We start from the raw sequence: 27,023 nt of genomic DNA, 5'->3' as shown, positions 1-27,023 counted from the left end.
TCTTTTAGCAGATATGGATCTCTTTTTAATAAGAAGCTTATTAATTTACGAGAAAACTATTATTCTCTCACAAAATTAATACATTATTGCAGTGACATACATGCAAACAGTTTCCAAACAGGAACTTGCTTGAAATATTAAGAATAACAATAACAATTGTTTTTTTTCTTTTTACACGCCATGAATTCTACATGTGGTAAAGGTGCAATGTGCGCTAGCAAAAACAGTTCTTTTGGACTATTTGACCATGTCTGTAGCTCTGTGTCCGTGTGTGGAATGCACGTTGGTTTACTCTGAGCTGTTTGTCATTTTGGAGGGATTAGAAAAATAACTGTAAATGTACCCTTACCAGTATGTCCAGGACACATGAGCACACATTTTGCCCAGAACTGAATTTGAAGTGTTTTTTTTTTTTCTACTCTGTTGCTCTCTGAATTTCTCTGGCACTAATCTACATATGGACTCATGCATTTAGAAAGAAAATATAATGAATGGACTTAAGTTTTAAAGGTTCATTAAAATATTACATACGGATGAGAGGTACAGGATCAGTCAAACACCATATTGTGTAAATGAATGTGTTTATTTTACCCTGTTTACTTACACACACAGAGTCTGAAACTGCTCATCCCAAGCAGGGTCGCGGTGAGCCGGAGCCTAACCCAGCAACACACAGTGCATGGCTGGAGGGGGAGGGGACACACCCAGGACCGGACGCCAGTCCATTGCAAGGCAACCCAACCAAGACTCGAACCCCAGACCCAGCAGAGAGCAAGATCCAGCCAAACCCACTGCACCACCACACCACCGCATCCCCCACAAAAGGAATAGTGAGTCCAATTAAATCCAAAAGCCTGTTGTAACATTTACCAGGGTCTTGTGGTGTTCAGTCCATAGCTGCACAATCCTGGACGCCTTTGTGTGTGACTGTGCGAGTGTGTGTGTGTGTGTGTGTGTGTGTGTGTGTGTGTGTGTGTGTGTGTGTGTGTATGTGAGAGTGTGCACGTACTCTATTGTTGTACTGAAAATGACGACAGAGGTTCCAATGACAAATAACAAGTGACATGCATGAATAGCACAATCTGAGCAGTGAGGCCCAGAGCAATGACTACAGCAGGTTCTTCAACTTTTATTACACCTCTGGGAACTTAGAGAAGAACTTAATTGGGTTTAATTAAGACAAAAAAGATGAATCTGGTACTTCACTGCCTGGCCAAAGTAAAAATGGAAAAATTGTTCCGTCTTCAGTTAAAGTTTCCCTTGTTCGTGATGAGTCCTGATGGACCAAATCAAAGGGAAAGGTCTTGGGTGGCAAAGAGTCTCAGGGGCATTTCTGCACATGATGGCAATGGAAGTGGAATCCAAAACAAGCCAAAAATCAGTGCATGGTCTTGGCTGTACAGTACAATATATAAATGTATGTATTAAAGCACCAGGACAGAAAGTGTAGCAGTGTTTTATCTCCAGTATAAAAACTTGCACTCAGCTCCATCCATACAGGACATCTATTTGTCCTTTATTACCATGACACTTGCTCTTGTCAACAGCATTTTTAAACTGTGTGTGTATCTTCGTTGCATATTGTTTGCTGCTGCAGCCAAGTGGAACTTTCCTGTGGATAAGTCTCTTCCATTGATTGATTGATTCATTCATTCATTCATTCAGGCAACAGAGGCAAAGTCAATAATAGGGAATGTGGCAAAAGTTGAGTGAAGAAGAAGGGGAGGATGAGGAGGATGAGGATGAGGAAGACGAGTTTCCACCGTGTTCAGAAGTAAAGCCTGGTGTGAATCTGCGGCGCCAGCAGCGTTACAGCACTACTGATGCCAGAGTAAGAAGAAGGACCATCATCCACACAACGAACATCACGGATCCTGCTGAGGATACCGAGGCAGCAGATGCTTCGGCAGAAACTGCCAGCAGCAAAGCTGTCACCACAAAGGGAAAGAGAGACGAGTGGTGACAGAACGGAGCGCCACGCGAGGACTCGTTCCTCCTGACGACAACGGCGGCGGCCGCACGGCGCTCTGCCCGCCAGCGTCTCCAGATATCACCAGACACGTGCCGTGAGTCCTTATAAGGGACGATTTTGTATGAAAAGGAGTCGTCTTGACTGTTCGCGTCACATTGGCGTTGGCCTAATCATTTGACAGTTTCCTCAGGTGTGAGGAGCTGTTCTTGCTTAAAGCTCATCAGCTAAACCTGGGAAAGTTTGACTTATTTAGTAGTAAAAGGAAAAAAATTCTATGAACTGCTCTGGCTTTGCGTGGATCTGCGTGTGGGAGTGTGTGAATTTGTAGCCATGTGTGCAAGATAGCAGTCAATGGCACAGCGCTCATCATTTTTTCCCCTCTTCGTGCAGCGTGTTTTTCTACAAGCGCAATGCAGCTCGTTCATTGAGAGATGTAAAATCACTCACTCGCTTTCCTTAACTGCCTGTCCAAGTCAGGGTCCCTGCAGTCTGGAGCCTGTCCTGAAAGATCAGGGTACCAGGCGACACAGGATGTTAGTCCATCATAGGGGCGCCGCTCCTGCACGGATTCACACGCTACATGATTTTCAGTCCCGATTTCACCTAAAACATGTGACTTTGGACTATGGGAGGTAACCAGAGCACCCAGAAAAAACTCACAAATACGGGGGGAACATACAAACTGCACTGGATTCAAACCTACACCCCACCAGCCCGGGTGCAAGGAGGCAGCAGCACTTCCATGCCACCTGACATACGGCATGGAACTTAAATACATTTGTCATCTAATTCATGTTTTTCTAAGTATATTTTCTGTGCTGTTTATCGATACCGTAAGCCGTAATGCAGCTGAATGTGTAGTTTGGAAAAGGGCTGTTGTCTCTGAAAACACTGTAAAAATGTTTTCTTCTTGCTCTGAGGAGGCTGGTTTTACCCAGGGCCCGAAACCATTAGGAGTAAATCCAGCGAGTTCAGTGAGCCCTAAGGTTCCACCTGAGGTACGAGTGATGTCATCCTTCAGCGCACACAAACGATAGAGGATCAGTTCTCGCCACTCTTGTTGTTTCTGCATCCCCGCCTACGCAACTCCCCTCTAATGCACCTGTTATGTAAGTAGTCCTACACAATTACTGTACAAGCAAGCTGGTGGAAGCTGCTGTGAGGTGATGGACGTACAAGGGACGAGAACATAAAAACCCTGATGCTGGTGTTGCTGTGCTGATGCAAATATGTCATCTTACTACTTTCCCATGTTTTTTTTTTTTTTTTTAAAGTAAAATTGAGTATGGAACATGTGGCTTGCATACAAAGAGTAAGTGGTGGTATGGGGGCGGAGGGGGTGGCACTGCCAACTCGCAGGACCCAGGCTGCTGAGGCGTAGGTTCGAATTCACCTCAGTCTGCAGAGTTTGGATGCTCTCCCTGTGCTTGTCTGAGTTTGCTCTGGTTTCCTCCCAGAGTCCAAAGACATGAGGTCAGGTGAATTGGTGGTGCTAAATTGCCCGTCGTGTGTGTGGCTACTCTCTGATGAACTGGTGTCCCGTTTGGTGAGTACGAGATGGGATCTGGACCAGCACAGCAGCCCTCATGAGGAGGAGTAATTATTGAACGTGGGTGAGTATATCGTGAGCGAAATTGCTGGGCATAAAAATAAGATTCCTCCCCAAATTCCTTTTCAGTTCTGACTGTTCGCCGATTTCAACGCCGTGACCACGCGTGAGGATGTCAGCATCATCTCGTTATTGCGATCGGCACGCAAACGCCAGACACAAGGTGTAAACACTGCAGCAGCCAGTACGAATTAACCCGGACCCCCGTTCCTGCTCTGTTTGGGGGCTCTGTACTGCCAACTAACGCTTGGATGTGGAAACAAGTGACGCTCGCTCTACGGCGCAAGAAATCCAATTAAAAATAATTAAATAAATGGGAAAATGTTAATATCGTTGAAACTTCGCCACTCAGATGTTTAAGACAAGGGCCAAGTGCATGCAAATTATATCCTCCATACTATTTGAATGATTAACTTTCCTTTACTGTCATTCATGGCATTCAGTATTTTAGCCTAGAGTGCTCTTATGCTCACCTGGAGAACAGGTGTCAACTCAACCGTCGTAAATTAGAGTTAAGTAGCACCCTCACACAGTATCCGAAAAAGCGTTTAAAACTCTTAGATATTACTGTTGAAACGAATGAGAATTTACCTAAATAAGAAATTTTGGCATTTTGCAATCCATAATACAATTTTTATAATGCAAATGAGAATTTAAAAAAAATTACGACTTCAATATACAAATTAATGTTGTAGATAGCATTTTTCAAAGCACTTTAGTTGAAGTGAAGTCTATGTAAAAATGACACCAGGCTAAAACGTATCGCATTCTGATCCTCTTTAGCTCTCAGATCTCCTCACCTGTACAAAGACCTCTTGACTCGTGGAAAAGTGAGAATTTCTTGCAGACTGATTGCAACAGCACTAAAACTGCTGGTTCTGCTCGGCGATGCTTTTAGTTACAACACCTGTATTTTCCTCCCTCTTAAGCAAAACCGTTTCAGTCAAACCAAAGCACATTCCACACCACAGTATTTCAGTGTAAGTCAGAATTGCCATTGACTCATGGTCTCACCAATGCATAACAGGAGCAGCAGCCAAACAGAGCTGCGGGTGACATAATTTATGTTTTTATGATCGATGGAGAACCTTTAAATGGTCAACTTTTAGGAAACAGATATGGATTAGGTAGGGGGCGATATGGAACACATATAAACTGGGTCTTCAACTTGCAAAGACAACGGGACCAGAAGTTTGTTTGTAACTCTATTCGCTAAATCCAAATATACCACGATATCACAATCAATAAAAACACGCAATGATACAGACATCCCTTCATCGATTCGTGGCTTAGTTCTCTAAAATCTATACTGAATGAAAAAAGACTTGTTTGTATTTCATGAACTGATCGTTGCAATAACGGGGGATGCAGTGGCGCAGCGGGTTTGGGCGGTGCCTGCCGTGTGGCGGGTTTGAGGCTTGAATTCTGCTTGGGGTGCCTTGCAGTGGACTGGCGTCCCATCCGAGATGTGTTGCCAGGTTAGGCTCTGGCTCGCCCTGATCCCACTCAGGACAAGCGGTTGTTGACATTGGTTGGTTGTTTCAATAGTCCAGAGCCTATTCCAGAACGACAGTGCAGGCTACACCCCGAACGGGTTATTATCTTTACTTCAAATTAGATTTAATTAGAGACTTTCCAACAGCATCTTTTTGTCCAATACAAATTTCTCTGAGAAATATTTTGTATTCAATTTTGCCCATTCCTCGTCAAATTTGACTTCTGAACTTTTTGAGTAACGAAGCAACTCTTGGCCCCAGTTGAGTGCGTGAGACTGGAACCAGCTGTATTGTAAATTCTTTAACACTTTCAATATCCAACACGTCACACTTCCAGTGTAAGCAGAAGTACTCGTATGAGTTTCGTGGAACATATACGTACACGGAAACATATATGTGCCGTGGTACCCTTGAGCAAGGTACTTACCCTAAATTGCTGCAGTAAAATTACCCCGCTGTATAAATGGGTAATAACTGTAAGTAACGTAACACCGTAAGTCGCTTTGGAGAAAAGCATCAGCTAAATTCATAATTGTACATAAACATGATCTGTGTGGAATGTGTACTACATGCTTCACTTTTGTTTAAAATCAGTGCAAATGTTTAGTTGATTGGAAGGTTCCAGACTTGCAGTCACAAATGAGCTGCACTGGCCCTTGATACAGCACATTCTCTTGGCTCTAGCTGTGCTTTCCTGCTGTTTGGACCCAGACCGGCATATGCGCACCGCACTTATTTTGGGTCCTTGCCTCTGTAAGAAAATGCAGCCTGCATATGCTCCGATAACACATCACAGCTGGGAATATATTTCACCCGTGACCCCTTTATCTGCAGGTTTTCGCTGATCACAGCGAGGTCTTCCAGCCATTGGCGGGTGGTGGCGGAGGGTAACGTCTGTTTTTTGCTGAGGGTCTGAGAAGGAAGGAACATCATAACTAGGCGATAAACATCATAAATGGATCGGGGGGGATAATCTCTCCTATTTTGGCTAATATAGCAGGCGACGCACCCCGGGAGTAATCTGTGCGCAGGGAAAGCACATGCGGTACAAAGCCGGCTGACCAGGAGCCGTGCCGTCGTTGCCGTGCGCGCACTTTGAAATGATAACCCGCGTGGTGCTGGAAGGAGACGAAGATCCAGGAAGAGAAGCGAAGACACAACAATGCGGTAAAATGGCCAGCGCTCGTCCCACATCCGCAGTGCTGACAATGAAAGAGAGCTGTGGGTTCGAAAGCTGGCGACCTCATTACGCCATGCTGCTGTCCGCAGCGTGGCTCTGGATTGATCATCCGGTAGGGCGGCGAACAAAGGAGCACAGACAGCAATAATCTCCCGTCGGCCGGGGGGAGCGGCCCTCTCCCCTCGGGGGGGGGGAGGCTGCAATTATCTGAATGCCTAATGAGGTCACACAGCTGATTCCCCTGCTGAAGCATGGATGTGCCAACCCTAACTAAATTACATCGTTCAAAATAGGACATTAACTGGGTTCGCTGACAGCTCGTGACTGGATCAAGCGCAGAAGTAACATGTTCTTGGTCGTTAGCCGCCCGGTGAAAGCGAGACGAGTGACGCTGGGCTGTATGGCTCTTCGCCGCTCACCATGGGCAACCATCCTCTTATAGACACGCCAACAGTTTTTTCCTTAAATTCATAACATTGTTCTGTCTCCTTAATTCAGGAAAATGATGTCTGGTGTCTCTGTACTATATTGTCAGACTATTACACTATTATTTAAATTTACATTTACATTTATTCATTTATCTGACACTTTTCTCCAATGCGACTCGCAATGTTAAGGTTACAATTATTTACCCATTTATACGGCTGGGTAATTTTTTCAGAATAAATAAAATAATATATATTACACAATAATATAAAAAATAATTAATAGAAAAAAGAAAGAAAAATTGTACAATAATATAAAATTATTTAATTATTAAATTATTTATACAATTCTCTTAATTATTAGGGGCGCGGTGGCGCAGTGGGTTGGACCGGGTCCTGCTCTCCGGTGGGTCTGGGGTTCAAGTCCCACTTGGGGTGCCTTGCGACAGACTGGCATCCCATCCTGGGCGTGTCCCCCTCCCCTCCAGCCTTTTTTCCCTGTGTTGCCGGGTTAGGCTCCGGTTCCCCGCGACCCCGTATGGGACAGGCGGTTTCAGATGAGGTGTATGTTTTATTTATTAAAAAACATTATGCCTTTCACTGATTCTTTTCTCCAGAGCAACCCACAATCAAAAGGTCGTACACTAAGTTTCTTACACTGATTTACCCATTTATACAATCTGGGAAATTTTTACTGTTTCAATTCAGGGTAAGTACTTTGATCAAGGGTAGTACAGCAGGAGGTGGGAGTTAAACCCAATGATCTCTGATCTGAGAAGCGGCTGCTCTGTTACTGCATTACCTGCTGCCCGCATGCAGTGTAGTTAAGGGTCTCCCTTGACGCTGTCCTCCTTTGTCCTGCTGACTTCTACCAGGGGAGGGGTGAGAATGCAGTAAACGGTTTATTGGTTGCCGCCATCCTGCAACCTCGATCGATCAACTGTCACTGCTTTGTGAGGGAGGTGAATAACTCAGGTGACTGCCCTCCGAGAACATAATGAACCAGTGGGAAAATGTGGCCAAAACAGGCTTGTAGCTTCAAATTAAAATTTCATTTCCATGCCTTGTTGGCCTGTCATGTGTTGGGGTGTTACCAAAAAAAAAGAAAACCTTGTGCTCATTAATCATGTAGTTCCCCACAGCTTTCACCTCACCGCCCTCTCAATGTAAAGAGACCCGATGTACCAGCGCGTCGAGTGTACGCGCATGTTACGTCCTTCCGTTACAGAACCGGAATATTCCACTGCACCGCATTCATATTTATTCCATCAGCTGATGATTTTCTCCACAGCAACTTACTGCGATTCACCTGTTTGAACAGCTGGGTTATTTTTACTGCATCCATTCAGGGTAAGTACCTTGATCAAGGGTACTTCAGCAGGAGGCAGGATTTGAACTTGCAACCTCTAACCATTGCACCACCTGCTGCCCTCGGGGGAGTGTCCGGAGTTCCCAAGGTCCCCTGCGACACTGATGCCTTCACATTGCAGTGCGCTGCCAATTACTGTGTTTTTACATCAGCACATGTTTGGTCTGAACATGAAAAATGTCTCGTGTACAGTTGAACATGTCCAGTGTGTTTTGCGCAGTAAATCTGTGCCCCAAGTGGCCATAGACACAAATCTGGAATGGAGTTGTGTTAGTATACACACACACACACACACACACACACACACATACACACACACACACACATTTCCTTTAGTCTTTTCTTTCAGTCACAGAAACGAGAGAAAATATTCTCGATATCCCTCAACGATCCTGCCGACTCGGATGTGTCCTCTTGACTCTGTCCCCCCAACAGTCACTTTTGTCCGTCACACACTGATCTGTGAGTCACACGCGAGCCACAATTATATTTTTGTTTACTGAGTACACACCCTGAGCCTCTCTCTTGTTGTCTAGATCTATTGTTTAAAATTTTATGCTGTTGAAAGTGCTGCTATTCTAGGCCGTCTCTCCCTGCACCCTCTGCGCCCTCCTGTCTAACACAGAGAACGCATTCCGCTCACTATCGTTCTTTCTGTCTCCGGCTCTGCCTTTGTCTGTCACTGTTCTCTCGATTCATGTTTAATATTCCGAGGCTGTCACGGGCTGCTTTTGCTCCGCTAACTCATTTGCTGACTCTCGCTATCCCTTTCAAAGTGATACGAAACTGCTGTAATTGGTCCCTCGTTGTCCTTTACCTTATTTCTCTCTGATACACACCTTCTTGACTATACCTGGGAACTCAAGTGCATCTGTCAGCCTCATAACTTCCCTCATTCTCCTCTCGATATAACTGTCCTAACGACTGGACGTGTCCATCTTTGGGTATGGGGGGCAGGGTTGCCACTAGTGGGGTGAATGGTGGTGATGGCAGGTACATTAAACATAAGTTATGGCCCACAAGGCCATCAGTGTATCTACTCCGCAATATCAAGGGAACCTGATCACTCACTATGCCCCAACCAGACTGCTACACTCCTCCTCCTCTGGCCACTTTGTGACCCACTTCTCAAGCGGTCCAAAGTCAAAAGCCTGGATGTTCTGGGTTTTGGCTCCAGTGTGATGGAATGAGCTTCCTCTGCCCCTCAGAACTGATGAGTCCCTTTTACCTTTAAGGAAGAGTCTCAAAACACATCTCTCAAATCTCGATCTCCTATCTGCTCCATAATCGTGCTCTAAATTATCTGTAAAAATCATCCTACCTGTCCAAACCATCCTACCTGTCCTATTTGGAGGAAAGTGTCTGACAAATCAGTAAATGGAAATGTTAGCGTAAGTAGTATAGTCACCCAAGAGACATTTGGAGGCAGAGCTGGGAAGGGGAATGGAGAAATCTGGAGAGTTGTATGAGTTACATGGAGGAAGAGGATGGGAGGGAGAGGAGGGAAGGAGGCTGAAAGTAGAAGGTCGTAAGGAGAAGGCAAGATGGGAACAGGACCAGAGGTCAGGAAGGAATAAGAAAAAGTTGGAAAGGAAGGGAGCTGGATGGGGAGACGGCAAGGGGGAAGGAGAAGCGAGGTTGGCAAGGAGAAAAGGAAAGAGTTGGAAAGGGTGAAGAGGAGGGTCTGTAATGGCAGAGGAAGGGCTCGCTGTCAGAGGTGTTAGCACCGGTAAGGAAGTGGAAAAAAATGAGCCATGCTGCTCATTGTAATGCACCGCATAGAAAGGCTTATAAATCATACGCAAGTTTTTAACATTTCAAGCACATGCTGTATCTTCAAGAGCTCAACCTTTGAGATCTGTGTGCACTTTTTACAGAGAGCAAGAGAACATAAATTATAAATAGACAGCAAATACAAGTATTCAAGTGTCATTTAAAATGAGTTTCTTAAACCTCCAATGTTGATGCACATCTAATTTGGTGTAAATAATTCTAAATCATCTAGTTTGACCGAAACTTTTTTCTGGCGACAGACATCAGAGGTCAGATATAATTTAAATGAAAACATTTCAAATGGCGGAAATTCTGCGGTGAATAATCGGGGAAGAAAAACGTAGACATATTAAAATCAGGTGTAAAAAAGGTGAGTGCTGTTTGTGGCTGATAGTGTGGTGGTTAGAACTGTTCCCTTTGGACCCAGCAGTTACAGGTTTAAATCTCACATTCAGCTGTTGTGCCCTTGAGAAAGGTACTTACCCTAAATTACAATAGTGAAAAGTTACTCAACTGTATAGATGGATAAATACTTATAAGTTGATGCACATCTAATTTGGTGTAAATAATTTTCTGCCTTTCTCAACTGGTGTCCCGCAGGGCTCAGTACTGGGTCCTCTGCTCTTCTCAATCTACACGTCTTCCCTCGGCCCTGTCATCACCTCCCATGGATTCAAATACCACTGCTATGCTGACGATACCCAGCTCTTCCTCTCCTTTCCACCTGGACCATCAGACATTTCCCCACGTATCGCTGCCTGCCTGTCGGACATCTTTGCATGGATGTCTGATCATAAACCACAACTCAACCTCTCCAAAACCGAGATCCTATGCCTCCCAGCTGGCCTGTCTTCCTGTCACGATCTATCGATCAAACTGGACAACTCACTCATTTTGCCTACCTCCTTGGCTAAGAGTCTGGGAGTGATGATCAGCTCAAGTCTATCTTTCTCTCAGCACATGGAAGCTACAACTCGGACCTGCAGATACATCCTGTATAACATCCGCAGGATCTGTCCCTACCTCCCAACAGACTTTGCCCAACTACTTGTCCAGGCCATGGTGGCATTCCGTCTGGACTACTGCAACTCTGTCCTGTCTGGTCTTCCTGCTACTGCCATCAAGCCTCTACAGCTGATACAGAACGCAACTGTCCGAGTTGTGTTTGACTTGCCGAAGAGTTCCCATGTATCTCCTCTACTCGTTTCTCTGCACTCGCTTCCTATAGCCACCCAGATCAAATTGAAGACCCTCGTTATAGCCTACAAATGCATCAATTAACTGCTCCCAGATATCTACAAGACTTGATCATTCGCTACACATCAACCAGACTGCTACACTCTTCTACATCTGCCCTCTTGGTGGTCCCACGCACGACAGGTAAAGCACGGAGGTTCTCGATCCTGGTTCCGTTGTGGTGGAACCACCTCCTCTTTTCACTCAGAACTGCTGAAACTGTCCACATTTTAAAAGGGTCTGAAAATTCACCTCTCACGTTTACTTTATTCATTTAGCAGATGCTTTTCTCCAAAGCAACGTACATCTCAGAGAAATGTAATTTATGTAAAGGGAGAATCTTTCAGACTCACTTTGCCCATGATCTCTTAAGTTCATGTAATGTGTAAATGTTGAGATCATGTCTGTTAAACAATAGGTAAACCTTTAAGCAGCTACTCCTGTAATGTAAGATAAATGTTTTTAAATATATATATATATATAAAAATTATTACTAAGAAGGTGATAGGAAATCGTCGATATTTGGATAAAGTTTTATGCAGCTACTCGTGTGATGAACATCAGTTCATATGGTGGAAAGAAAAAACTAAGTGCTCTTAAGAATTGCATGTCTGCATCTAAGTGTTTCTGCTAATGTGATGAACACATTGTATTTTCTATGAGATGTACATCACCTTGGAGAAAAGTGTCTGCTAAATGAATAAATGTAAGTGTAAATGTACTTGTGTGACGTATACTGGATCATTTGGTGGAATGTGACAATATAACTGTACTTAGGAATCAAGTGCCTGCATCCACATCTCTCCTTTTGTTCATGTAATGTACTTTTTGTGTTGTTCTGTGATGTTTATGCTTTTCTCCAAAGCAAAGTACATCTCAGAGAAAAATATGAAGGGTGCATTACATCAACAGAAGGAGAAATCTGAAAATGCACATTGTTTGGAGAAAAGCATCTGCTAAATGATAAATGTAAATACTGTGAAGTATTTGACCGTTTTCCCATAGGCCACATTCAGGTGGACCCAGGCTTCACCCTAGAAGTTGACCCCCTGCAGAGCATAGGCGGCATCACGGGATGCTTGGGAGGGAGTGGGAAAACTGTCACACTCTTGGATGCCACTCCATGCTTGTACCTCTAAGGAGGAGGAGGGTGGGTGGGAATGGAGGTGATAGCATCGCCAGTGCAACACCATGGCCAAAAACAAATGGTTCTTGGAAGAAAGACTGGATTTGGCACATAAATTTTGATAAAAAACAATAGTCCAGCATCCCCATTGTTCACAAGTGGATGTCTCCTACTGAGGTCTAGGCCAGGAAAAACAGCACTTGAGCTACTTTGTGTTCTTTTTGAAAATTGATCCGGAGTGCTTCGGCACACGTGGCCTTCAGAGAAGAGATCAACAATATTGTCTGACGTTATTGAACATTGATACTGTGCTTCTGATGAAGCTTTGTTACATAATTTACATATTGCCAACTATTAGCAATAGGTAGAATTTCGTGTGTTCGTGTGCACCATGCATTTGAAATGGTTTTCATTTTTTTTTGCACATTCCTCAACTTGACTCATGACACTTCAGAGTCATAATATATTTATTAATTATTCCCTGTAAATAAACCACTGCACTTGGATGCACCAACTTGCACTAGTCAGTGTCGTTACATCTGGAGGGTGTTTTGAGAAGAGAACAATTCCGCGCTTTTGCTCTGTTGGAGTTTGTGTCAGTTGTGCTTATAATCGTTAATTTCTCGTTACTGTCGTCGGTTGCTTCGTCTAACTGAAAAGCCATTTCCACTTTTGACTTATTTCATTTTGAAAGGAGACGTCTGCTTCGTGAATATGTGAATGGAAAATAAAACAAGCACAGACAGTAATCTCCAGCTAGGCACGTAGCAGAGTGACATAACATAAAAAGACAGCATTTACTGAAAAAAAATGATGTACTAGTCTGTCATCCTCATGTACTTTTTGTTTCTAAAACTGCTTTTCCAAAGAAAGAAATTTAAATATCTGAGGCAGGGCTGTAGAATGTTATGCTCCTATTATCTGCTTAATTTGATAATAAGGTCCCAGAGGGCCACAAATCATACTCATAAAAATGGAAACGATCCCAAAAGTTACTTAAGTATGCATGGAGACCAACATCTAGGGTACATTTTCTGTATTGCAATAGAGTAACAGATGATCAGAAACCTTCCTCATGGAGACCAATTACTTAATTCAGTGTGGATTTCTATCAAAAGTGAAATAAATAAATACACTTAAGAAGAAGTACCTTAAAGACAATTTACGTTCTTACTTTCATGTTTAGTTGTTTACAATAAACCCATTTTTCTGCCCAAACAGGACACTCCCCAGTGACACAGGTTGTTACAATACTATAAATTGTATAGAGTAATGTGATTATACAGTTAGACACACACCTGAACACACATAGCACTAGTGAGATAAATCAGAAGTTTTCAGTTTAGTCATATAAGATTCAATGTGTCATGTACTGTGATTTAAACACACATGGGCCTCGGAGGAGTTTACAGTAATGATCGTAGCCCTTGGCGAGGAAAGGTTCGAGGCCCCCTGGTCTCATGAATGCACTGCAGTGTTAGTGCAGAGCCTGGTTCCAGACCTCCCAAAGCAGGACAACAACTTCCAGATCATGCTGTGTGAAGATGACTCAACCTAAACAGTAAGTCGCCTGAAACTCGGTTCATTAACATGTTATATAAACATTGAAGGACTGTGTTCTACCGTGTATGAATCACCTTCAAATCATGATCTGTAAACCCAACATTTTCATCTTCGGCTTCAGAGCCAGTGATCAGGCTTTTGGGCCCCTGGGCAAGAATCAATCAGCACCAATGAGACTTCCATCTCCAAATCTGTGTTGAAATATAGGACAAAAAACATCACAGCGCCTCGGTGGTGTGAGAGAATGTGGGTTCAATCCCCGCTCAGTCTGTGTGGAGTTTGCGTGTTCTTCTCGTGTCTGCGTGGGTTTCCTCTGGGTGCTCCGGTTTCCTCCCACAGTCCAAAGACATGCTGTTCAGGTTCCCCCATAGTGTGTGTGTCATGGAGTGAGTGTGTTTCACTGATGTATGGATGAGTGACCCAGTGTACAGTAAATAGTGTATCTACCAGTGTAAGCCACCTTGGTGAATAAGATGTGTAGGCTGGTAACACTACATAATATCCGTTGCAAGTCGCTTTGGACAAAAGCGTCTGCTAAGTGAATAAATGTAAATGGATACAGACACAGATCATGAGGAAGGGCAAATAAAAATCAATTTATAGGGTATTTTTTATGTGATGACTTATGAAGATCCAGAAATATCCATCCATCCATCCATCCATCCATCCCGCTTGTCCTAATAGGGTTAGGGTGGACCGCGATCCAGAAATATATGAAACAATGAATATTTATACTTGCACAGAATGCAAACTTATGCGGAAATGCTGAAAATAAAAGTTATTTTCAAGACTGAAGTTAAGGGAACAAATGATATTCCATTACTCAACTGTGTAAAGCGACATGTCATTGGGTTTCATAGAAAATGTCAGCGTTTCAAAGATGAAATTTCTTACAATGTTTACATCAGGGCTCGATTTTCTAACAAAATCTTTTCTTATTGAGCAAGATTTTATGGTTCGATTTTCCAAGATTTCAATTCATTTGTCCTTTGCAGAATTCGGCACCCCCACCCTCCCAGCACTGGACCACACGCAGCTTCGAGCTCCTCCTCGAGCGGGACGCGCGCCCGACACGGAGAAACGGTTAACGGGAGGGGGCGGAGTCAGCGGCCGGACAAGTGGAGCACCTGGCGGGGCGCCGCAGCAGACGGAGGCGCGCGCGGACGGGATGGAGCGGCGGCGGCGGCCGGTTGAAGGTGAGACGCTCCGGGACGCGTAGCGCGAGCGGCGGACGCACAGCTGAGCTGAGACTCTGCCGCACGACACATCCCGGCGGCGCGGTGTCAGGCAGGGACACGTGAAGACAAGACCGCACGCGATTTTTTTTTTGGTTTTCAGGTGTGACCCCCCCCGTCCGACCGACCCCCGCGCTGCCTTCAGCATCCTCATTCTCTCCACATCCTGACACCTCCTTCTGCTCGTTTCTGGACGCGGATCATTATCAATGATTATGATTATTTTTCGCCCATCGCCGCGGCTCGTGAATCTTTCCAAAGACCCTCTTATTTTTCAATAAATAATTTTTCAATAAATGTTTGCGCGTTGAAGCCCCGAATCAGGTTTTTGCGGGCGATCGCGTTTCCAACAGGACTTCCGATGGGGGGCTTCGCGGGGGGGCGTCGCCTCCATGGGTCTGGAATACCAAAGTGAGACCCTGAACTGGCCTTCGAATAAAGGGGCGGGGGGGGGGCGCTGGGCTGCGCGTTTCTCTCACCTTCTGCCTCTCCTGGCAACTTTTGAATGGACTGCGCCGCGGCTGCGGGGGGTGGAGAGAGACGCGGGGGGGCTATGGCTCTCGCGCCCGTCTCCCTTTTCGTCATGACGCTCACCTGTGCGAACCTCTACCTGGCGCACGGCAGCAACAGACACGCCGTCCACTGGAACAGCTCCAACGTACAGTAAGTAAGATGCGCGCGCACCGCTCACACGCACTGCAGCGCGCGGACAAGCGCTGAACCCTGTTTACACTCACTTGGCGTTCGAGGCGCTGTCCGAGGGACACTCTATTCCATGTATCTACATATCTTGCACGTTTTTCTCTCTCTAATATATCTATATTCCATCTTCCGCGAGGACACTTCCATCTGAGCTGCTCCTGGGTGTCTCGCGCTCACTTTACTCATATTCAGTGATTTGTGTTTCCTATTGCTTCATCATTGTGGTTCTTTATTTCACTGTACAGTACTGTGCTTTTCAGTGTACACTGTATTCCAGTTGCTCAAGGGTACTACTAGGTGGGGATCAAACCTGCACCCTTTGGCTCCAAAGGCAGTAGTTCTAAGCAGTATGCTCCCAGTTGTCCCCATTCCAGTAATTATAACACACGCACGCACGCACGCACGCACACACACACACTTGTCCCAAGCAGGGTCACAGCAAGCCAGACCCTAACCCAGCAGCAGAGGGCATAAGGCTGGAGGGGGAGGGGACACACCCAGGAGAGGACACCAGTCCATCACAAAGCCCCACCCCAGCAGGACTTGAACCCCAGACCTGCCAGAGAGCAGGATCCAGCCAAACCCGCTGCTCCACCACACCACCCATAGTAATTATAACTGTGATCTAAGTTCTGCTTTATATCCCCAACAGCCCCCCCCAACTGCCCTTCCATAGTGGCCATAAACCCCAGCTTCAATACCTGGCCCATTTTTTTTTCATGCAGAAGGACTCTTAGATCCTCTCATTTGTCGTGTCCAAATTTTTTCACATTCTCTATCTTTTCTGATCCATACTGACACCTTCACTCTGATGTCTTCCATCTGTTTCTTCCCTCTACACACTCCATTTCCCCTTCCCCCTTTCTGACAGCATTTTCAACTCAAATCTTTTAATTTTTGCCCTTTAATTTATTCCAGGCCTTGTTACCTGATTGGTTGCCACAGTTACATCAAAGCAGGCGCATACATTATAGAGAATTTAACTTAATTTTGCACTTAAGTGTTTTTTGTAATGTCCGTGTTTTGTGGTGTCTCTTTGCTATTATGGCTGCAAGGATTTGTAGCGCTTTTCTGCAGCCTCACCGAAATCATGTCACTGAATCTCATGAACTGCTTCGTTTTATTTTATATTCCATAAGGAACTGGTGTCCAAAAAGTAACCACTTACACATTGCGTGGTTGTTTGCTGCTGTGGTTTATTTTTTCCTTTCCACCAAAACAGGATGGGCTTCCTGATACTGTATACAGTATTTGAGAATAAATGTTTATACACTTTTTTGTGGTATCTGTTCACACCGATACTGCAGATGGTGCTTGAAATGTGCGCGATGCTGATGTCCACGTGTTTTACCCTCTTGCAAGTGCTTTTGTTTTATTCTGCGCCCGTCTCGTCTCGCTCTTTGTCTTCCTCCTTGATAGAATCCGTGAAATAATGAGGAAATTGCCCTACTTTGCAGCAAGTAGACTAACTCAGCCAATTCATCTAAGAGACGGCAGGAATAGGAAAAAAGGTCAATGTTATAGAACGGTTAGGGTTTCGGCATGTTGTAGCTCAGGATGGAGCAGTGTGTGAATCAACAAAGCAGTTGGCTGAATCTTGGTAGATAATAGATAATAATCAATTAAAAATTCAGTTTTATGGACTTGTCTTTACAGTGGTGCGATATTTTACTCAGCAAGCTTTTCTAGAAACCTGTAGAATGTGATTCTGTGCAAGAACTAAGACGTTGACTATTTAATATAGAAAAATACTGTAACTTCTCTTTCGACTGGGTAACAAGTACAAGTAAGTTGTTTTTTTTCTCCATTGAAACAAGTTCCCTTTTGACTTTAACGTGGAAGAATTTTGTGAGATTTTAGGCAAGTGTGGAGAACGTAAGTAGAACAACATATGAATCGGGATTAGCAATCATCGTAATACTAATAGCATTAATCTTCATCATGAAGAATTTAAACTGTCACCTGAATGGTTTTGAGCTGAGATTGTTGTCAGATCCTCACTTGTAGTGGTGTGAATGTGCTGCTTGCATGGAGTCTTCTGGGTTTTCATGCTGCCCACACACAGGACAGGCTCATTTATCAGCATGTGGCATTTCATAAAATTTGAAAGTGATGTATTAATTTTTTCAGGGAGAGTATACAGAATTTGTATGTTGACTAGGGTGCAGGGGAAATATATCTCTTCCTTCTGGGCTTCTGGCTCACAAAAAAAATCTGATATATTAATAAAACATTTTATAGCCAAAGTTAATATTTAATATATGGCTTTCTGGCTGTGAACACTTTATCAAGAGTTTTCTCCTGTTGGAAAATCATTTAAAGGGGCTGGAACTGCATTTTACATTATGAACTTACTCATAAGAATGCCTATATAAGAAAAAAAATTTTCCTTTGAAACTGAGCTGTTTTTTCTTCCATCCAACTTTATTTTTTTCAGCCTTACTTACGGTAAGGAGAGGGAAGTGACCTACACCGTGTTTCTTAAGCTGGCAAAGACTTTGGAGTGTTAAAAATTGGAACATCTGTCTTACGCTGCCTGTTAGTGTAATAATAAGGTCTCTGTTTTCAGTGCTGCTGAACATTTGCTGTATTTCCTAGTCCTGCTTAACATTTTCCATCAAGAGGCGCTTTAGCTATGTATGTGATCTGCATTGGAAGCCCTGACAGGCACAGTGCTTTATGATGAAGATGCTGCCTTTTTTTTTTAGCATTATCCCATTCATCTTTTACATCCTGGACATATGTAGGATCTGATCTCTGGCCTTGGGCCTTTTCGTGTGCATGACGTGTTTGCTGATCTCAGCCCCCCGTTCTCCATCCACAGCTGTAATCGTGGGGAAACTGGGCAAGATCAGGGTTCTGCACCTCGATTGCTCCAGCACAATATTCAGTTTCTTACTTGACTGTAAGATTGGAAGATTGTCTGCAAGCAGTTAAATATAACAATGATCACTGAGACCTTTTTTGGTATTGGGGCCAGTTTATAAGTGTCCCCGTGACCCCTCTCCCTGTTCTTACTAAACTCCCTGCCATCTTGTCTCATTACATGGGAAGGTGGGAATTGCACATTCATGGCATGACTTAAGCTAAAAAAGTATGACCTGCATTGACATACAAATAGCTACCATCTGCTTAAAATGGGTCAGATGATTTACACGTACATTGCCTGTATAGCAAGTTGTGTCTGCTTCTGTTATTTTTAACTATTTGGACAATGTGGATGTGATTTCCTGGTATTTGACACACACGCATCAGCCGAAGCCGCTTGTCCCATATGGGGTCACGGGGAGCCGGAGCCTAACCCGGCAACACAGGGTGCAAGGCTGGAGGGGGAGAGGACACACCCAGGACAGGACGCCAGTTCATTGCAAGGCACCCCAAGTGGGACCCGGTCCAACTCACTGCGCCACCGTGTCCCCCCACCTGGTATTCACCTATTAAAATTAAGAATAAATAGTTTATATCGTAAAAAGCAGATGCAAGTATATTTTTTTTCATATTAAGAAACAATCTGACTGTTTTTTCTCATCTATTATGAAAAAAGTAATTTTCTCCCTTCTTAATTATATGTGGTCCTGAAGGTGAATTTGCTGTTTGTACTCTGGGGGGGAGGTAAAAAACAACTGGTGCGGAACAAAACCCAGTGAACAACTTCAATATTTAAAAAGAACTGTCTAAAATTAAATATTCAATTATTCTCATTAATATTGTTCTCATTAATATTGTAAATTGATAACAGTTGGAAAAGAGTGACTCCTCCATCAAATCAAAGTAAACACAAGATAATGAAATGAAAAAAATCATAGTAACAATTCAGCACAGCGAATATTTGTTTGTTATGAATAGCAAACATACCGCAGGGCTGAATTAAGGTTTTTCGAGCTAGAAGTTTACAGAATTTTGTACTTACGACTTGATTAGAAGCAACAGTGCAAATATAGTGCTGGTCTTTTTCAGATCAGTTTTTGCAGTTAAAAGGGAAGGATTTCTAACTTCAGAGTCACTATTAACAGACCACCTCATTTCTGAACAGAAAATGATGAAGTTACAGTTTAATGGATATCACAATATTTTAGAAAGTGGCACAAAATCATACAGGGCTACATCAGTGCTTTAATGACACAGTTTGAATTATTCATTAATTCATTCATTATTCATAACTGGTTGCCAAATGCTGGCTCACAGCAGTCCAGGGCATATCCCGAAAGTATTGGGCAGTGGGCTAGACAAGGTACACCCTGGGTGGGGCACCAGTCCATCACAGCGCAGCCACACTCGTGCACACACACACATATATGTGTGTGTGTGTCTGTCCTCAGAGGTTGTGGGTTCAGATTCCACCTCCTGCTATAGTGCCCTTGAACTGAATATTTACCCTGAATTGCTCCAGTAAAAATTCCCTGCTCTACACATAACTAAATAATTCTAGATATGTGGGTGGCTGCTGGAGCCCCATGCAGTTTCCTTTGGGGTTAAATATGGGTAGCATGGCAACAGAGTGAGTAGCATTGCTGTCTCACACTGCCTGGGTGGTGCAAGAGGACATGGGTTCAATCCCTGCTGAGTTTGCATGTTCTTGCCGTGTCTGTGTGGGTTTCCTCTGGATGCTCTGGTTTCCTCCCACAGTCTAAAGACATGCTGTTCAGGTTCACCCATAGTGTGTGAGTGACAAAAAGAGTGTGTTCCACTGATGTATGGATGAGTGACCCATTCTAAGTAGTGTATCCAGCAGTGTAAGTCACCTCGGTGAGTAAGGTGTGTGGGCTGATAACACTACATAGAGTTCATTGGATGTTGCTTTGGAGAAAAGCATCTACTAAATAAATGTAATCCAGTTTTTTCTTTAACTTTTTCAAATGATAAATTAACATTATTTAATTCAGACAAGCTGACACACACAATGTGATAATATATTAAATGACCTCACTGAGTTGAAAACAGCAATACTTTACCCTTATGAAATACTGTACACCCACTCGATAGGTGAGAGGTGTGTTGCCTGAACCCTGGTTTCCGTGCGGTCAATGGCGTCACAGTGGCCCCGAGCAGTGCCTCAATGAGATGTTCAGCACACTGGCTGTAAGTCTCTCATGTAGTTCTCATCATCAGAAACCACCTGGCTGACATCACACACACACCTTCTCGTGCACCGCTTCCCCTATGCACTGCGGGGGAGTACAGTGATTTTCAAGCAGTGTTGCTGATATTGCCACAAGATTCTCAATAATTTTACCTTGACTTGACCACTTAATTATCCTCATATATTTTTTTAGACGAGTAATAACTGAGATTTAATAATTTCCTTGAATAGTTTCCCTTTCTTTTACACAAGCATGATTAACGATTAAAGTAAAGAAATACAGTAGTCACCGTTAGTCATCAGTTTCTTTGGTGTTAGTTGCCCACCGTCAAAAATCAGTTTCGGACGGGAGCACCAGCAGTAGACAGGTGTTTGGCTGTATACAACCCAAGAGTTAACCGGCTGTAGACAAAAGGATCCCGAAATGCGACGGTGTAAAAAGAGCAGCGGTGTTTGAGGAGCTCGGTTCAATCTCTTCTCGGTCAGCTTTCCTAGTGGGAGTCGCTCCGTTGGCATCGCTGTTATTGGAAGCTGTTTCCATGCAAACAACTGCGGCTCGCTGTGACAGACAGTCGTAAAACTTCTATATTTTTTTCTATTATTTAAGAACAAACATGGATTTGAACCACAGCTTATAAACAGAGAACTTCTAGCTAAACAAGCCGGAGTGCAGATTTTCATGCCATCTGGGGTGTGTGAACTGAGTGAAGATCAGTCCATATTGAGCTAGGCCGACAGTGGCAAGGAGGAACGGGCAAGGCAGCAAACACACCGATATGTTATCGAATATGTTCACAATGTCTTGATCTGCTATAAGGCAGTGATTTTTCAGCTCAGGGAGCGACTGCAGTTGCGGGCAAAAACCTTGGCACCATTGTGCCTTTTCCAAAGAACTCACAATTTTATCGAAAAAACAAGTTAAAATTGACCAGAGTATTTACTCTCCTCAGTTCTTCATTTCAGTAATATTACAGAACTTTTGCTTCAAATTCAGAACATGTAATTTGAAACCGGAAAATGAAAAGAAATGGGAGACGCTTCGCTATAGTTCTTTTGACCAAAGGTTGTGCTACCAAATATTGTCAGGGGTGTCAATAATTTCGTAATTTTGTCTGCCGTCTTTTTTTTTCCTTTTGTAATATTAACAGTAAAATAAAGAACTGTGGAGAGCAAATATTTTTGGCAAGTTCTTTTTGGAGAAGAAGTTATTTGCAAAAAAGTACAAGGGTGCCAATATTTTCGGCCACGACTGTATGCTGCTTTCTTTTACACATCTGCTCCTGAACTGTGCTGGACTTCTGGCCGTGACTGGACATACTGTATTGCAATGCTTCAAATATGGTCTGCGTGTGCTTAAAAACAATTATAAAACATTTGTTAGAACGCGAAGTCTCACGGCTTTTAATAAAGTGAATTGAAATGATTATTTCATAGATCCCAAATAATTAAAAATTAATAAAGAAGCATATGGCATCAAACAGGGTACATCTTTGACAGGATGCCAGCTCAGCCCAGGGCAGTGTCTCTCACTCTCTCTCTCTCTCTCTCTCTCTCTCTCTCTCTCTCTGTCTCACACACACACACACACACACACACACACACACACACAGACGGCAATTTGGAGACACCTGTGTACCTAAACAGCATACGTGGCTGCAAAGTGTAGCCTCTGCAGAAAAATGGCACAAATAAGCCGGAAAGTGCACACACTGAGAAGAGAGAGGTGTCAAATCTACCGCCCTTAAGCTGTGCGGCGTGAGCAGTAACCGCTAAGCGACTGCGCTGCAACGCTGAGACAGATTAATCTTAATTAAAGCGAATACTAATTTGAAGTATGCTGTCTGAACACAGATCAAGTTATGCAAATGAGTTTTTTCATTGGATCTGTAGCTTGTAACCTCCATAGCGTCTCGCTACTTAGAAATGCAACAGCCTAATGAAAGTACCTGGACAAAGGTTGACTGCAATGAAAGCAGACACCCGGGGCCATTCCCCCAGACCGGGGCAGAGGAGCAAGGGCCGAAAGTAAATGTCACGTTACAGAGTATGTCACTGATGCATACAGACACGTCGGATCCACTGAAAAAGACGGCATCGCGTGGTTTTGTCACGTGGGATGCTTGGAATTGAGAAGGCACAGAATCACAACGTGAATCAAGATAGTTGTTCTCTTGCTCAGTATGACATGAAAAGAATAGCTATATGTAAGAGATGAGGCGGGAGACAAGAAGTGCAGTTGCCTGTTGATGAAGGCTTTTATTTGCCCTTAGGGCGGGGAGAAGGAAGCGGATGGAAAAGGGGGACCAGGGAACAGGTAGGATGAGGTCTCGTGCGGGTCGGGGGGCTGGGCATCGTCCCTGGGATCGGGTTCGAGCTCGGGTTCATCTCTGTCTTTTCTCCTCCTCGATCTCTTCTCTCTGCTGCTGGGCACCGGGGAAGAACTAGGGAGTGTAATCAGCCCCAGCTGTGGCTGCTTTGCCCCATCTCCGCCCCCTCCCCGGGTAGCCTCGGTGTGCTACAGTACATTATGGATATTTTTAATCGTTTGCATACCTCCTTGCATCTTTAAATACATTTCCTCATTTTAGAATTGTATTGTTTCATACTGTATCTATTCAAAGTCAGAAATATATGATCATCACATTTAGACAATAGCCGTAATGAGTGCCTCGTGATCTCATATTTGTAATATGCAACGTGTTTGACAGCCTGTAGTGCACTGTGTAGGATGTAGTGTGTAGCCTTGCCATCGAAGGGCGAGTTTAGGATCCCACCTCCTCAGTTGTAATCTTTAGTGAGGTACTGAGTTTCTCCAGTAAAACTTACCCAGCTGTCTGAATGGGAAAATAATTTTAAGTAGCTTAGCATACAGACCTAACATTGTAAGTTGCTTCGGAGAAAACCATCAGATAAAAAAACTTAAAAAGCAATCTTCCCTGATTTTGTGTTTTCCTTCACGTTTTTTTACAGAATAGAAATAAACGTGAAACAAACCCATCCTCCCTAGTATATAAGATCAGTTTTTGTTTGTCCAATGTTGATATTTATAAAGCTTGGTCGTAAATAATACATTTTTTTTTTTTACATCATGAGAAGGATCATAGTTGGCGTTGCTGTAAGCTTGCGTAAAAACAGGGAGCCTTTATTTTCTTATACATTGGCAGAATCACAGGAAATTGAACAAATGGCCGAGGTCTTCTTTTCAGAAGATTGAAGGGATGCAGAACAAAAAATTGAACCGCTTCAATACCTGTTGGTGACCTCAGTTTGACCATGAAGGGCCGAAATAGGCGGCAGTGAAAGCTCACTTTTGAGCTGCATATGATTTTCAATCTGGAACGTTCAGTAGATCTCCTCTGTAACCGTTAACAGGTAAAAATAGGCATGAAAGTTCCTCGCATTTCTGAAATAACTAGTACTGGATATTTATGGTGACAAATAAATAGTGATCTTTCGCACTGATGCTGCTGACTTGTACTTGTATTTGTACCTGTGAGTGAAAGTAATGTTTACTTAGAGGGATGCAATGTAAAGCAGTAAAAAGCTTAACAAACCTTTAATACCTATGAAACCATTTGAAAAAACTGAATATATATACAGTATATATATATGTATGTACGTATGTATATTCTGTGGGGGGCGCAGTGGTGCCCGGGTTGGACCGGGTCCTGCTCTCCGGTGGGTCTGGGGTTCGAGTCCCGCTTGGGGTGCCTTGCGACGGACTGGCATCCCGTCCTGGGTGTGTCCCCTCCCCCTCCAGCCCTACGCACTGTGTTGCCGGGTTAGGCTCCGGTTCCCCGCAACCCCGTATGGGACAAGCGGTTCAGAAAATGTGTGTGTGTGTGTGTATATGTATATTCTGTGTATTCTGTGTATTCTGTGTAGTACTTAGTGCAAAAGTGTCAGACCAGCTTTCATTCATTCAACCAACAATCATTCATAATACAGAATAAATACACAAGGCACCCCAAGCAGGACTCGAACCCCTGACCCACTACAGAGCAGAACCCGGCTAAACCTGCTATGCCATCCGCGCTCCCCGAGAATAAATACAATAAAAATAATAAAATAAAATTGTAATTGAGTGAAAGTAATGTGTTTACTTAGAGGGAAGCAATATAAAGCAACGAAAAGCTTCACAAACTTTTAATACCTATGATACCATTTGAAAAAACTATATATAGATACTGTATGTATGTATATATACACACACACATTTTCTGAGCCGCTTGTCCCATACGGGGTCGCAGGGAACCGGAGCCTAACCCGGCAACACAGTGCGTAGGGCTGGAGGGGGAGGGGACACACCCAGGACGGGACGCCAGTCCGTCACAAGGCACCCCAAGCAGGACTCAAACCTCAAACCCACTGGAGACCAGGACCCAGGCCAACCCAATGCACCACCGTGCCCGCCCCCCCCCCCCGAATTCAGATATAACAATTAAAATTGCTAATTGGCTACTGTTTCCAAGATATTCAAGTTTTTACATTTTACATACTAGTGGGGGGCATGGTGGTGCAGTGGGTTGGACTGGGTCCTGCTCTCCGGTGGGTCTGGGGTTTGAGTCTCACTTGGGGTGCCTTGCGACGGACTGGCGTCCCGTCCTGGGCGTGTCCCCTCCGGCCTTACGCCCTGTGTTACTGGGTAGACTCTGGTTCCCCACGACCCCGTATGGGACAAGCGGTTTGGACAATGTGTGTGTGTGTGTATTTTACATACTATGTGTATGATGTACAAAGCATATTTTTAATCATGAATTGTAAACCTAGGTCTTTTCATGTATTTATGGCTGTTTCACTTGATATTATGTCACCTGCTATGTTTATGTAACACTTACTATGTATCAGTTCATAGTTCAGTCTTTATTCAGTGTCTGCTTTGCCCTTATTGGCTTGTCTCTTGTAGTCATTAATTGGAGCATCTCTTGTCACTGCCCAGAAGTAGTCTGCAAGCACTGATGGACTCCATTTGCCCTGAGACAGTTTCTCCGTGGATGAAATATCTTGGTGAAATTGCTCACTGTGCTCGTCACTTACTGCTCCACAGTTCGATGGATAGAAATCCGGATGCGAGTCCAAAAAATGTATCTTGAGGGACATGTTGCAGCCCGGGCATTTGTATGCATTGAGGAGGTTTTCCACCAACTTCATGTAGTTTTCTGCCTTGTTGTTTCCAAGAAAACTTGTTGCCACTAACTTGAAGGCTTTCCGCACCTTCTCCTCCTTGCCATGCGGTGCACGGTCAAATCCATCATCTCGAAGAAGTTCACGAGTCTGAGGACCAGCAAAGACACATTCCCTTGTCGTCGCTTCACTTAACCTACGAAACTTTCCAATGAGATGCTTGAAAGCTGCATATGTTTTATCCAGGGCCTTGACAAAGTTCTTTGTCAGACCCAGTTTTATGTGTAAGGGTGGTAACAGACTCTTGCTTGATTTACCAGATTGAGGTACCAGGATTAAGGAACCAGGATACCAGATTTAGATTGCATCATTCATTAATTTATCTAAGAACAAGTATACTGTCCAAACCAGCCACTTATTTATTCATAGATCCTGTGAAAGATGCTGATGTATTTAATTGAGATCCGAGTCCCTTTTTAACTCACTTATTGTGTGCTATTCCCATATGTCACGTCCACGCCCACAAAACAAGCAACAACACCTGACTCCGCACTAGCTCATGAGTAATCGCTCACCCTATAAAGACCCTCTTCAGCTCCCGTACCGTTGCGGAATCTCGTTTGGGACAACCGCCCTTCCTCGTGTTACTGCACTCTTGCTCTGTCCACGATCTCCGGGTTTTTTTTTGACTCCTTGCTTCGTTCTCCGACCACGTCCATGGATCTTCGTTCCTGTCCTGTTCGCCGATCGACCGACCCTTCGCCTGTCCCTGGTTTTGAGACCTTGCCTCTTCCCTCAATGTCTAACAAGCAACGCTGCACTTGGGTTCAGCCGTCTCGGCTCCCTGTGTTCCGCGTGACACCATACGTGTACACATCTACATGTAGAAACTGACAGTACCGTATCTTGACAACTAGAGCCAATCAACAATTTTAAGCATCATTTCCATTCTCAGCGAACCAGAATTAGTGAAGTTTAACTTCATTTGTTTCGGAAGCATTTTCCCTGTAGACAAGTGATAATACAGAATAAATACAATAAAAATTCCTATGAGAAACATCTATATTTAAAAGCATCTTTAAAGAGCATCTATATTTAGTCTCTGCAATAGATCAATAAAATCTAAGAATGCT

The 27,023-nt window shown here is 43.9% G+C and overlaps 1 protein-coding gene across 1 annotated transcript in view; it reads left to right on the top strand.

Annotated features, from left to right (window-relative positions):
• Positions 1 to 15,531: 15,531 nt before the first annotated feature.
• LOC108942504 (ephrin-A3-like) overlaps positions 15,532 to 27,023 on the top strand; it is a 54,000-nt gene continuing 42,508 nt past the window's right edge. The window contains exon 1 of the mRNA XM_018765908.1: positions 15,532 to 15,647. Within this exon, the coding sequence (XP_018621424.1) occupies positions 15,538 to 15,647 (110 nt within the window). The 5' untranslated portion in view covers positions 15,532 to 15,537. The remainder of the gene's footprint in view (positions 15,648 to 27,023) is intronic.

This window comes from Scleropages formosus, chromosome 23, assembly GCF_900964775.1.
Source record: "Scleropages formosus chromosome 23, fSclFor1.1, whole genome shotgun sequence".
In the NCBI taxonomy this organism is placed as follows: domain Eukaryota; kingdom Metazoa; phylum Chordata; class Actinopteri; order Osteoglossiformes; family Osteoglossidae; genus Scleropages; species Scleropages formosus.
Note: the sequence above shows the minus strand (reverse complement) of the source record. Positions and strands in the feature narration are given on the sequence as shown.